Source organism: Odocoileus virginianus, chromosome 3 (genome assembly GCF_023699985.2).
Source record: "Odocoileus virginianus isolate 20LAN1187 ecotype Illinois chromosome 3, Ovbor_1.2, whole genome shotgun sequence".
Lineage (NCBI taxonomy): Eukaryota > Metazoa > Chordata > Mammalia > Artiodactyla > Cervidae > Odocoileus > Odocoileus virginianus.
The window spans coordinates 92,093,003-92,106,726 of record NC_069676.1 but is presented as its reverse complement, the minus strand read 5'-3'; the positions used below and the strand labels follow the sequence as shown (position 1 = coordinate 92,106,726).

The 13,724-nt window shown below is 36.0% G+C and overlaps 1 protein-coding gene across 3 annotated transcripts in view; it reads left to right on the top strand.

Annotated features, from left to right (window-relative positions):
* CHD1 (chromodomain helicase DNA binding protein 1) overlaps positions 1–13,724 on the top strand; it is a 74,790-nt gene that overhangs the window by 16,334 nt on the left and 44,732 nt on the right. For all 3 annotated transcript variants that reach the window (XM_070465855.1, XM_070465854.1, XM_070465856.1), the window contains 3 exons: positions 9,970–10,171; positions 11,172–11,282; positions 12,276–12,340. In XM_070465855.1, coding sequence (XP_070321956.1) covers positions 9,970–10,171; positions 11,172–11,282; positions 12,276–12,340 — 378 coding nt within the window. The remainder of the gene's footprint in view (positions 1–9,969; positions 10,172–11,171; positions 11,283–12,275; positions 12,341–13,724) is intronic.

The window sequence follows — 13,724 nt, the reverse complement described above, 5'->3', positions numbered from 1 at the left end:
TGCATTCTCAAAATGAAATCGTTGATCCTAAGACTTTGATACAGGTAGTCTAACTAACATAAGTAAAGTTGCTCAGTTGTGTCTGACTCTTTGCGACCCCATGGGCTGTAGCCTACCAGGCTGCTCCATCCATGGGATTTTCCAGGCAAGAGTACTGGAGTGGGTTGCCATTTCCTTCTCCAGGGGTTCTTCCCGACCCAGGGATCAAACCCAGGTCTCCCGCATTTCAGGCAGACGCTTTACCCTCTGAGCCACCAGGGAAGCATAGGATGTTTGAATATAGTCTTTTTTCTTCTTCATTAGCGCTACTGTTTTTGTTTGTTTGTTATGAACGTTTATTTGTTTGGCTGCATCAAGTCTTTGTGTGGCATGTGGGATCTTTCACTGTGGTACAGGGCCTCTTGTTGGGGCGCGTGGGCTCTGGAGCACGTGGGCCCAGTGACAGTGGGGTGTGGGCTTAGTCGTTCTGCAGCACATGGGATCTTCGTTCCCTGACCAGGGGTTGATCCCATGCCCCCTGCATTGACGGCATTGAGTCTTAACCACTGGACCACCAGGGAAGTTCCAGCTTTACTTTTGATTTTTCTGTCTGTTCCAGGATTTAGCAGGGCTATTTCTTCTGTTGGTGATCTGGTGATAGGAGAGCAGTGTCTACTTCTGTCCCTTTCTTAGCAGGTCATTATTTTATTCATTCTTCCTTTATGTTCCGTTACAGACTAGTTTCCAATATCTGTGATAAAAAAACTTATTTTTCTTTGTAACACAAAAGAATCTTTGTTTATTCACTTGAAAATACATCATTCTTAAGTACCCAGTATAGGTGTTAGTATTTTCTTCAGTTCACAGGACTGATAAGAGTGTAAAGTTGAGTATAGAGAAAAGGAGGTATAGAGAAAAGGGGCTAAGCTAACATGGACTTGCACTCCAAAGCACTTCTACCCACAGACACATGAAAATGCTAAATAATACAGGGCAGAGGGGGAAAAGTATATGTGCTGCTGAACTTTAGAGAAAGCTTTGGTTTGCCAGGCACAGAAGGGGACTTGGAGCAGTAAATTCTGAGCAAACATGGCAGCACAGGATTTTTGGAAGGATACAAGCTCTCCAGACAGGATGCTGGAGTTGGGATCAGAACTTAGTATTTGACCACAGAGTTAAGTGTCCTTATTGCTGGGTCCTTAGAAGGGTTGTCTTCTCTAAAAATGGTCTATAAAAACTGTGTGCCTTCAAGGACATTTTGCTCTTATTGTGAGTATAAAATGGGTTTCAGTACCAAAATATTTTGAAAGCTATAAAAAGGTATTAAAAATTTTGTCTTAATTGGAGCATAAATGAGAAACAGCCAAAGGGCCAAACAGATAGCGTAAATGTATGAAGCTGTCCAGGTATAAGACATTTGTTTAGGGGAGGCAACTGGCCAAATTGGAGGTCAAATCCTCCATTGAAAGGAACCAGTGCTACTTAGATATAGACAATTGTGACCATGTGGGAAGTGAACCTAGTGTTTTCAGATCATCTGATTCTTAAAAGTTTCTTCTTAAAATTCTTTTCCCCCAAACACTTTTAAGTTAGATGACTTGAAGGAAGAAAAAACCCAAAAGAGAAAAGTAGAGACAGAAAAGTAAGAACAAGAAAGTTTCTGTGAAAGACTTAGACTTATGCTATTTTTGAAGAAGTAATGAGAAAGTGGTATTAACCATTTGTTAGCTCACAAGTAGATCTTCAGAGTGCACGTTAGGTAGCGTGCAGAAGGTGGGGCGCAGTGGCTGAGTGTACCGCCGCTGTGCTCACACCAGCTTGTCCAGTGCGCTCAGTGCCGGGCGCCATGCTGGCTGGCTGACCACTCCTGCGGGAAGAGGTCTCCACCTAGGGAGGAAGGCAGCGTGGGGATTAACAAGCGTCCCAGGTAGGGAGAGCTGCTTTATACCAGGCCTATGAGGTGAGACGGCCTGGCCGATTCCAAAACTGAAGGAAGTTAACCTAGAGTGCACAATAGAGATGTTTGGGAGATAACTTGGAAAGGTAGGCAGAGGTCAGATTTTAACCATTTTATCCCAAGAACAAAGGTGAGCCATTAAAACCCCTCAAGGTGTGACCAGAGCCTATGAGATGGAGCCAAGGCGTAACTGCAAAGTCAGAGAGGGATGTTCATTTGATGTTTGTTAGTTTGAAAAGCATTTCTCAAAGCTAATCCAGAGATAACAGAATCATAACATTTTAGTTATATGGAAACAATAAGAAGGAAGTACACTGTTGATGATAGTGTGCTAAAGCTCCTAAAAATTTAATTTGAAAAAACAATTTAAAAATGGATTTAATGTCTTACTGAACAGAGTACTAATTTTTTGTGGTCACTCAAGTCATTAAGAACACTGACTTATCATAACCTTGGGAGTATGGTAAAAGAATGTTGACTTTTATATGAAAAGAATCTGTGCAGATGTGAATTTTGAGCAGTTTCCCTACTGTCAGACAGCTGGAAATTTTGAAAGCAAACAGAAGGGCCAAGGAAAGGGAGCATTTCCTAGCTGAGTCAGCCTGCTTGAGTAGCCTTTTGGGAAGTACAGCCCAACATTTCTGCTTATATCTCATTTGTTGAAACTTTTAGCTAGTAGACATACTTTGCTGCAAGGAGCTTGTGCTATACCCTTTTTATACTGGGTGGACCTTAACCTTGAGGTTTCTGTTAGTAAGGAAAAGAAGACATGCTGAGTTAGGCGATTAGCAGTTTCTGAGGCTGCTGTTGTAGGCAGTTATCTTTAATCTCCCCTCCTTGGTATTTTTGCCTTTTCATATCTCCTAAGGAAAAGCTTTAGACAGTTTTTATATTTCTACCTGTACAGCTTAGCCGTTTTATTGACTGAATTTTTGATACTTCTTTTTCATGCCACTGAATGTTTACTTACTTCCCTGTTTCATATGCATTTGACTTCTGCAGCTTTAAAACTTCCTCACCTTTGTAGCTTTTATTATTTGAATGTGAGATTTCACAATATTGAATATTAGTGACCAAAACTTGTGGCGTTGGAGAAATTTTTGTTTATTAGTATTTTAATTTTGAATTAATTTCAAATTATAGAAACAATGCAAGAATAGTACCGAGAACTTCCTGTGTGTACTCTCTGTCTGCATGCACTGATTGTTAGCTTTTCCACATTTCTCTTTTATCCTCACCCTTCATACACACATGTTTATATGTAATCCATACTTTTCCTGAATAGTTTGAGAGTAGGTTGCAAAAATTATATCCATTTATGCATTAATACTTCAGTATATCTATCTATATATATAAGAGCCAAGGAATCCTCTTACATAAACCCTGTATACTAATTAAATCCAGGAAAATTTAAGTTAATATACTTTAATGTTTAATGTGTATTCCAGTTTTGTCAGTCATCCCAGTCATCTGTCAGTACAGGGTTCTGTCTAAAATTGGATTTGGTTGTTATGTCTCTTTAATCTCCTTTAATCTAGAACAGTTCTTCTTTGTCTTTCTTGACATAAGCATTTTGAAGGCTACATGTAGGCTGGTTATTTTCTAGACTGTATCTCACAGTTTAGATTCTACCTGTTTCCTTATGATTCGATCCAGGTTACACACCCCCTCCACTTGGTCCCCCTACTCTGGGCCCCCCCTATGCTCTGCGTCCCCTGGCTGGAGGGCCGTGTGAGTGACTGTATGTCCTTCACAAAGGTATCGGATCTGGGGGCTCATCATCTATGTCAGTCCCTATTGGTGATACCAGGTTTGATCACCAGGACAGGGTAGTGTCTTCTTTTTTTCCCACTGTAGTTTCTAATTTATCCATTAATATAGCTAATAAACAGTACATCTCTCCAAAGCCTGCCCCCACCCCATGTTTAGCAGCTTTGGTGCTTTTGCCCAAATCAGGGTTTTCTATGATGATTGCAGAATGGTAACTCTCCAGCACTACCCCCCTGTCCACATCACCAGCTGGCATTCAGAATTCTATCAGCCCTCCCCTGCCATCTGTCTTTCATCTCCCTGTCTACCTGTCGTCAGCCTGGACTTGAGGATTCCTATTTTATTTACTAGGTAATTATCTTTTACTGTTTGTTTTGATGCCCAAATCAGATTTAGCCAATGGAAGCCCTTCAGGTTGGCTCCTATATCCTGTTTTTTTTGTTCTCTTTGTTTTTAGTATTTTGCTTTTTGGCACAGCAAGCTTATTTTGGTTCATCTGGTACCTTCCTATCTTCCTGGTGGCTTAGAGGGTACAGCGTTCCCAGCCTTAGGATCCACCATTTCCTGAAGGACACCTAGTGTACTAAAGTGGGATTTGTATTTTGGAATCAAGATCTGGGTGCTAGCTGATTATAAATTTAAAACTTCAAAGGTTGTATGTTTACATTGATTGATAAGTAGTGAATAAGGTACACTGTCATAAATGCAAAATGATACATAGGGTTTTTTTTTTGTATCATTGTGGTATCAAAGATTCGTTCATCTTTGAGGGACAGGTTGAAACTATGCTGTTATCTACAAAATGGAGAATATGTAGTTGCATAAAAGAAAGGGGAATATATCTCTGTACCCTGTTGTGCAGTGATCTCCAGGATACAATGTATATACAATATGGCATCAACTGTTTAAGATTATAAATATGTTAGTAATCATTTGTGAAAGAGGAATATAAAAATACTATTATTTATAATTTGCTTATATTGAGAAAGGAAAAATAAATGAAACATAAAAATAATTACTGTAGTGGGAGGAATTTTGGATTATAACTTTTGTACCTTTCAAGTTGAAGCTAAGTAAATTAATAGCATTAAATCAAAGTGAATAAAAAGCAGTTCCTAAAACTGAAGTAAAAGCAAATGACCGTAATTAAACAAAATTAGTGACCATACAGAAATAAACAATTTTAGTTGGCTTCAAAGCAATATTTTGACAGTAAGGGTGAGTATTCCTGAAGGCGAAAAAGAATTGTGAAGAAATGTTAACTTTTTAGTAACCATATAATAATGGTATTACTATTTTGAAACTGTTATATGTATTCTAAGATACAGCAAATAAATGATTTTACTAGTGTCATTTGGAACCAAGAAACTCAACCCAAGTGATGGTATGTATAAATAGAAAAATCAAAGAAGTAAAAAACCTACAAATTTAAATTGAAAATATTGGTATTAATCCTTAATACATTGTCTCTAAAAATACACATATCCTACCTCATTAAAAAAAAATCTTACAAACAATAACCAATCCACTCAGGTTGCAGTTCAATTTCCAACATAAACAGAAGCAAGGCTTTTTGATGAAATGCCCTCGTTACAGTTTGAGGCAAGAAATACACAAGATGAGCCTGGTTCATCTTGTCAGACCAGAAAGTGAGGAAGCTGTCAAAGACAACTTGAGGTCTTGTGAAAAGGATTCAGGAAGTAATAAAGGGTTTCCTGTTCGCTAAAGAGGGGACAGTTTGGGTATTAATGATGATAATGGGTTGTAAACCGTTTCAAATAATTTCAGTGAGACTTAGAACATTATTGGTTGTCTTATCTTGAAAGGTTGCTAGCAATTTAGCTCATTTTGAAAGCTGAAAAAGAAGGAAAATAAGTGAAAATGCCTTTCCTGTGTGAACTGTACCTCAAAAGTTAACAAATATAATGGGGGAAAACTTCTCATAATATAAATATTCCACCTATTAGTGAAGAAATGATATAATGGGTAAGTAAAGAATAACAATATCACTATTTTACTGCCTTTAAATAAGTAGTGGATCTGCTTGTGTAGGGCTTATGAGGAGCTATGTAATGGAGGGATAAGGCTGAAAATAACATGAGCACACACATCAGACAACCTCACACACAGAGACAACCAAACATTGGTTTTTTTTTTTTTTAACTAGAGGTCGACAGGAACTTTTCAGACATGTTCTTGCCAAGGAAAACTGAATTAAGTCTGAGCCTCTAGATCTGACAATTTATAAGAAACACAAGGGACAGAAAAATATGTCAAATAATACCACAGAAGTGCAGTTAGTAAAATCTGAAAAGCAGGAAGTGTCTGCATGAAAAAATGCCTAATTTATTCCACAAAATAAATTGCAGGGGGAAAAGAAGAGGGAGAGGAAACTGTTAGGTTAATGAAAGAGACTTAAATATGTGATTCAGCCGCAGAATATGAACCATGTTTGTATTTCCATTCAGTCAGTGAAGAAATGAAATCAACTAAAAAGATAAACTAAACTGGATATTTAATATTATGTAATAATAATTTCATATTTAGCATTAAGAAAATAAGTGATTTTTTAAAAAAATGATACTAGTTTTGTGGATGTTTAAAAATAGTGGAGTTTTTGTTGTTTGTTTTTACATGTAAGTACTAAAGTATTTATGGATGAAATTTCAGTATGTTTGAGATTGTGTGTTTGTGGAAAGCTAGATTATTTGAAACAAAATTGGCATGAGTTGATAATTGTGAAGCTGGTTGATAGATAAATGGTTATTCGATTGCTCTTGTTCATATTTGAAATTGAGCATAAAAACAGTCTTGAAACTTTAATTTGAATTGCTGTTTTATCTTTTAAATGTATTTTTTTTTACTTAATTTACCCTAAGAAAACTCTTTTATCTAAGTACCCATATGATGAGTTTTCTTTTGTAAATTGAGAATGATAAGGGAAAGAATTCAGTATTTTTAATAATCTTCTGCCTTATACTATTGGGCTATTGAGATTTAATATAATTCATAAGGATAACTCTTAAGTGGTATACAGATACTTATATTGTATTAAAAAATCAGTGGTATTGATTACTACCTAAATAAATAAAATGTTAATTGGAACTGAGAAATATTTTTATAGTCGAACTCTGTGAATTTTATATAGGATATTAAATCCTTAAGCATCTTTGATTTGTTTGCTTATGTATATATCCATTCACTCACCAAACATATATTGAGCCTTTCATTTAGTGCTCAGCATACAAAGAACAAGTAAAAATTCCAGCACTCTAGGAACATACGGTAGAATACCAAAAAATAAAACAAAGTACAGTGAATATTACATAATGTGCTTATAGCTAAGATAGTAACAGGTACAGGATATTGTGGGAATACTGTGGTAAGTATTCCTGCTTTAATGTTGTGTGTGTGTGTGTGCGCTAGTTGCTTAGTCATGTCCGACTTTGTGACCCCATGGACTGCAGCCCACCAGGCTCCTCTGTCCATGGGATTCTCCAGGCCAGTAATACTGGAGGGGGTTGCCATTTCCTTCTCTAAGGCATCTTCCTGACCCAGGGATGAAACCCTGGTCTCCTGCATTGCAGGCAGACGCTTTACCATCTGAGCTAGGGCAGCCCTTCTGCTTGGAAAGCTTTAATGTTGGGGTGATTTAATTTTGGAGTCAGGAGAGATTTGTCAGAGAAGTATCCATGAAGTGAGGCTCAAGTAGAAATTATATAGTGAAAAAATAAAAAAGGAAGTAATTATGCAAAAGCAGAAAGTGGAAAGAGAAACTCACTTTCTGAGAATTACAAGTAGTATGCCATCACTGAAACCAAGGGTGTAGATGGGAAACTGGCTGGAGATAGGTTGGCAGAGACAAATTCCTGCACCTCATAGATGTTTGACTTTTGTTACAGAACCACTAAAGACTTACCTAGTTAGGCCATGTTTGATTTTTATTTTGGAAACAGCATATGCAACAGTGAATTGAAATAGAACTACTTCATTACGGAGAGGCTTTTTACCTGTTTTTCGTCAGAATTTTATGTCTCACTGTTACCCCCTTCCCCAAACCTATATATATTTATCTCTCAAGTATTAGAATTTCCTTTTAAAATAAATTGTGTAAAACATTTGCATGGTTCAGAAATTGACAGTTCATTTCAATCCTTGTTCCTTCTGCTTTCTTCTTTCCCCTCTCTTTGTAGGTAACCATTTTTAACTTAATTGTTCTATACACCATTATTGCTTTTGAAAAAAGCATAAGCAAATATGTGTAAATATTTCTCCCGTCACACACAAAGGAAGCATACTATAAACGCAGTCTTTATCTTGCTTTTTTTACATAACTGTGTCTCATTCTATGGCAGTATATAAGGTATTCCTTACTAATTCTGTGTATATTCTTAGTCCGGCTATGAACAATTTAAGTGAAATAAATACTTCATGCTTTTAATACCTAAGGTGAAGACATTCTGATAATAAGCCTATGCCTTTAGAGTAGTCTAGGCTCAGGCTGTTTGCTTTTATCATCAGCCAGAACTACTTTCACCTAAAGTGTATGAAAGGAAGATTCCTGCATTCGCTTAAGAATATTGATACATTAACAAGGAATCTTGAAGGAATTTTGACTAGCTATTTTATGACTACTCAGGATATAATTAAGAATATAGGCCCATGATAGCTCCCAGATTCAGTTATCCATCCGTTTACTTTTTAGGTATTTACTGAGTGTCCACCTGTGTTGTGAAAGATACTCTGGGAAAAAATAAACAGTACCTTCAAGAAGCTTATAAGCATTTAAAATGATACCCCTTCTACTTAATTCTTCTTTCTAAAGGATTAGTTCATCTTCACTTTCTTCTAAATGTTCTCCAGTTACTGTGCCTGACTTGTTTATGTTCTTCATACCCCCTGGTTGAATTATTTTATAACCCAGAGGTATTTATTGGTTGACATCACTGTCTCTCCATACTAGGTTAGAAGTTCTTATAATGGTAAGGACTATTTGTCTCATCTTGGTCTTCCCAGTGCCTAGCAAATGATTGTTTTTTGCTAAAGTAATAAATGAAAAATGTCGCTTACCTAGTGGGTTAAAGGAAAAATGAAATTGTGTGTCAGGAAAAATATCTTCTCTGATATTCTTAATTTCAAGGGCCCAAATAGAATGCAGAATGGTCAATTTTGTTTTTTAATTAAAAGGCACTATGCTATTCTTGAACCATGTGTCTGTAGGGTAGAAACTGTGGCAGAAATGGTCTTGATGTAGGCTTTAAGATGGAACTTTTTGTTTACTCTTCCTATGAAGAAAAACATATTCCACTAGGATCCCAAATTTTAAAAATAGGTGTATGTTTGTTCACACTGTAAGCAAAACTTTTAGAACCAAATGTCTTCTTGTAAACTTTTATGTCTGTGTTTCCATGTAGAAACTATTAATGCCTTGCTCTCAAAAATTACTTTTAGGAAGGGTTACTGTTTGATCTTGTAGTCTTTGTAGAGTAATACCTCCATCTAGTGGTGTTTCTGAAAACTACAGCAAGAGGATTAAGAAGCTTGAGGTTTTTTTGCTTTGTGTGTGTGATGTTACCTGTTGTTTCTCATAAAGTCAGATAAAATTACATCAAAAGCTGAGTCTGCCATGCGTTTAAAAAATTTAATGCCCTGGTTTTCAGCGCTTCAAATGTAAACACCAGTTAACAAATGGCCTTTCGGATAACATTGATTTACACAGTCATTTAGGTCCAGACCATTTCTAGACTGCTTTGGACTGGAAATAAGTGCTGAAAAGTGTGTGTGTGTGTGTGTGTACAGAGGCTAGGAAAGATTTTGAAAATTTACTATTTCAGACTTATTACTATGCAACCATAAAAGATTGAATAATTTTCTCAGAGAAGAATTCAGTAATCTTATTTTTTAGTAAATTATACTTTATCATAGCTTAGTTATATATCAGATAGCCTTTTAAGGATAGGGACTGTGTCTTAAATATTTTGTTATTCTAAGTTTCTAGCCCAGGATTCTGTACTTGGTAGGTTTTGTTCATTACCCGTGGAGGAAGATTGTGATCTAATTGTTTATGTTTTAGCCCAAGCTACTAAATTTATCAAGTCAGTTATTGCTGTAAATTAACATTAATTCCTTTTTCTATTTGTTTGGCTATGGAAGGTTGACATACTAAACAAACAAGGCTTAATGATGTGGAGCTTTTTGCTGAGTTAAGAAAAGCTAAATTTTGAATTAATTTTGTTTGAAATCTATTTATTTTTAAATTGTAGCCAGTCGGATGATGATTCTGGGTCAGCTTCAGGCTCTGGATCTGGTTCGAGTTCTGGAAGCAGTAGTGATGGAAGCAGTAGCCAGTCAGGTAGCAGCGACTCAGACTCTGGATCCGAATCGGGCAGTCAGTCAGAGTCTGAGTCAGACAATTCCCGAGAAAATAAAGTTCAAGCAAAACCACCGAAAGTTGATGGAGCTGAGGTAATGAATAATGTATCCAATGACAGGTAGATTTCCTGTATTACTTTGGGAAAATGTACAGCATTGGTTCAGAGCATTCTTGATCTAGCTTTTAGAAAATGTTGATTTTAAGTATTAAAATGCACTTTAAATTATTCTCAAACTTGTTGTCATCTGTGGACTAATTGGCTTGGAAGAGCAGCAGTCTGTAACTGTTGATGTATAAGACAAGTATAAAATGAACACACATGAAACGTGTTTTGAAGCAGAAATTGTTACATAAATACTCAGTGTCTCGTGGATAAAAATTTAAGGATTTTGAGGTCTTTTTGTTAATTTTACAGTGTTATGTCTACTTTCAAGATCTTCAGAGGATATAATATATTGCCAATAGGAGTATTTAATAGAATTCTGCTTCCTTGAAGATATGTGGTAGAATATGCTAAGGGCCATTCTGTTTAAAAAAAGCAATTATAAGATTTAGTAAAACTTTCTATACATCACAATAGTATACAGAGTGTTACTTAGAGTACCAGTCATGATACCATGCTTGGGCCAGAATATACACACAGCTTCCTTAATGTAGGAAGTTCTGCTACCAGAAACAAAGAAGTCAGTTGAACTGAAACTGTGCTTAGTTAATTTGCATTCTGACTCAAGCTCCTCGTCTTCACCTCACACCAGTTAAAAAGATAGGTGGCCACACTTTGAATAGCACTGGTGGCATGTATTATCATGTTGTTTTTGACAATAGTCCTAACACCAAAGAATATATTGATTAAGGCTGTCTATCTGTGAAACTCAACACACCATAAATTAATTATATACATCTAAAGCTCAGCATTTATTTAATTATATTGCAGCAATATTGTTTTACATGTATGTGAATAAGGAAAATAGTCTTAACTATTATTTATTATTTGGAGGCAGTGAAAATGTTGATATTGGTTTTCAGTAGATTATCCTTTTCCAGTTTTCTCAAAACTTTGTACATCTTCACTTGTGTATATCTCTATTACAGTTCTGGAAATCGAGCCCTAGTATTTTGGCTGTTCAGAGATCTGCAATGCTTAAGAAGCAGCAGCAGCAGCAGCAGCAGCATCAAGCTTCATCTAATAGTGGATCAGAGGAGGTGACTGTTCATTGTGAAAACTGTTATCTGAAAAGTAGCCTTGATGCCTAATTATTTAACTGGGGGCTATTTATGAAATTACTAGAAAGAGTACGGGTATTAGAAGGATAGGAAAATAACTACATTTAAGTGTGCATCAGTAGCCTTGAAATATAGACATATTTTTACCATAAACAGTGTAGTTCCTGTGCACATGAGCACGCATGCGTGTATGTTTGCACAAAAACATTCAGGAAGAATTATAGGTTTCCCCACCTATCCGAAAATGGAGTGTCCTTTTTCCTAAGCCAAGTGGTATAGAAAAGCAAAGAGGCTCTTTCCTTAAGACACATCTTGGTAACTGTCATGGGGAAAGTGAGGTAAGCACAGATGTTCACAGGCACAGTTCAGAATCCTGGCAGCTCAGTGCTGAGATAGTTCCCAGGGAAGGCGCTTGAAGGTGCCACCTGCATGCTTGCCACCTCAGTAACAGCTTGCTGCGAAACAAATGCTAATTGCTCTTTTTGCTGGGTTTTGTAAAAGTGAACATTCTCTTCAGATTTGTTTCAGTTAGTGAAAACAGTGGCTAGTGTAGGTTCTTTTGTAAAAGTGTAGTGGTAAATTTAACTTTCAAAGATTGGGGGGGGGCGGTATCTGTATATCAAAAACTGCCTACAGAGGAAGAAAAATACTAAATGAGGATTTGACATACCAACAATTAGGATTCCTTTTTGAGGTCTTACTAGGCAACAGTAGTAGTATCCAGAAATGGTAGATTATAAGATTTTATACAAAATGCTGACATGGTGATGTTTACCTGATTTCACTGACTGTTACATATTTGCAGTAAAAATGTAATTACTTTATATGCTAATTTATGGTATAAACATGACATGGAAAAAAGTTTACAGTTTTATTAGTAAAGTGAATGTTTAATAGTATGACAAGGAAAAATGTTACTATCGTTGAATTCTAATCATTAACAGTGTTAACTTTGTATATTTTTCTCTACAGGATTCCTCTAGCAGTGAAGATTCCGATGACTCATCCAGTGAGGTCAAAAGGAAAAAGCATAAAGAGTACGCCATTTTGTTCAACTGGTTACTTTTATATCAAGAAAATCCCAGTGATTTATATTTCTTCCTTTATGACCAATTGTTGCCAGAAGTGAACTTCTTGGTTCAGGGCATTTTATTAGGTTAATTTAAACCATTAATTCTTTTATGTTTCTGTGACACATGAGTTTTTTTGTGCCACTTGTTTATCTCCTATAACACCTCTCACGTATTTTTTTTTTAACTTCAAAGATCTTCTTAGTCACAATATCAGAAGATCTTAATAACTTGAAAAACTTAGATAGGAATGTTGGGACCAAAGATGATGGATTTCAGATAGTTCTGATATGAATAACTATCCTTTTATTTGTCTGCACGTGAAATTTACTTCCTCTTTAGAATTCATTTAGCAACTCACTGTAATTTCCCAAAAATCTTGACCCAGGAAGTGTTAAAAACACTTCAAGTCTCAGTTCTGATATTTTAGATGGTCTGAGTTGTTTCCTCTCTCATTTCTTCAAAAACATTGTTCCGTTGTCTTATCTCTCTGTCTTGGATATTCTGCACTTTCACACTGGTGCATCCAGCTTTGGATTTGTTATTTATTTATCCCACTTTATGCACTTTATTTTATGCATCTTTAATATGAAGATTCATGAGTTTTACTAGTTTCTAAAAATTCTGTCATTGTATCTCTTGGCATTTTCTCTTTTTCGTTCTATAAATTTCTGTTACTACAGTTAACATGTATATTTTATCTGTCTTGGATCATCCCTATTTTTATATATCTGTTGGATCACCCTTCCAGTCCTCCATGAGTCTTACTTTATCACATGTTTTATCCTTTGATTGCTGTGCTATATTCTGGCTGATTTCTTTAGATCTGTCTTTTGTTTTACTAAGTGTGTTTTCAGCTACTGTGTCTTATCAACTGTTCAACTTTTCCACTGAATTAGTAATTTCTAAACTTAGTATGAGTGCAAGCAAAGAATATTTTTAAAATATGAGTAATTTAGGATGATGGCTAGATTTTTTGGGATATAAAAATCATTATAATACTTACTGTAAAAATACAAAATGGAGATTTTTTTTCATTTATCCTGCCTATTGCTATGTCTAATGTGCAAACTGAAAAAAAATCTCAAGATAAAAAATTAGCTTCTGCCATTATGTTTTTTTTAATATCATAAACCAGATTTTATCATGTGGCTTGCTCATGCAGCCCTTAGTCTGACACAGTTGTAACTGGTGTGAGCCGTGCAGAGCACTGGAGCAGAAACGGCAGCTTGGACACAGAATGTGGTGTGTGTGTGAGCCTTAATGTGTGCCTTCCATTCAAAGCTAATGCTGTAGTAGAGTGTTAGCAGGGAGTACAACACTTTGTTCTTTCCATGTTATTTGGAATTAA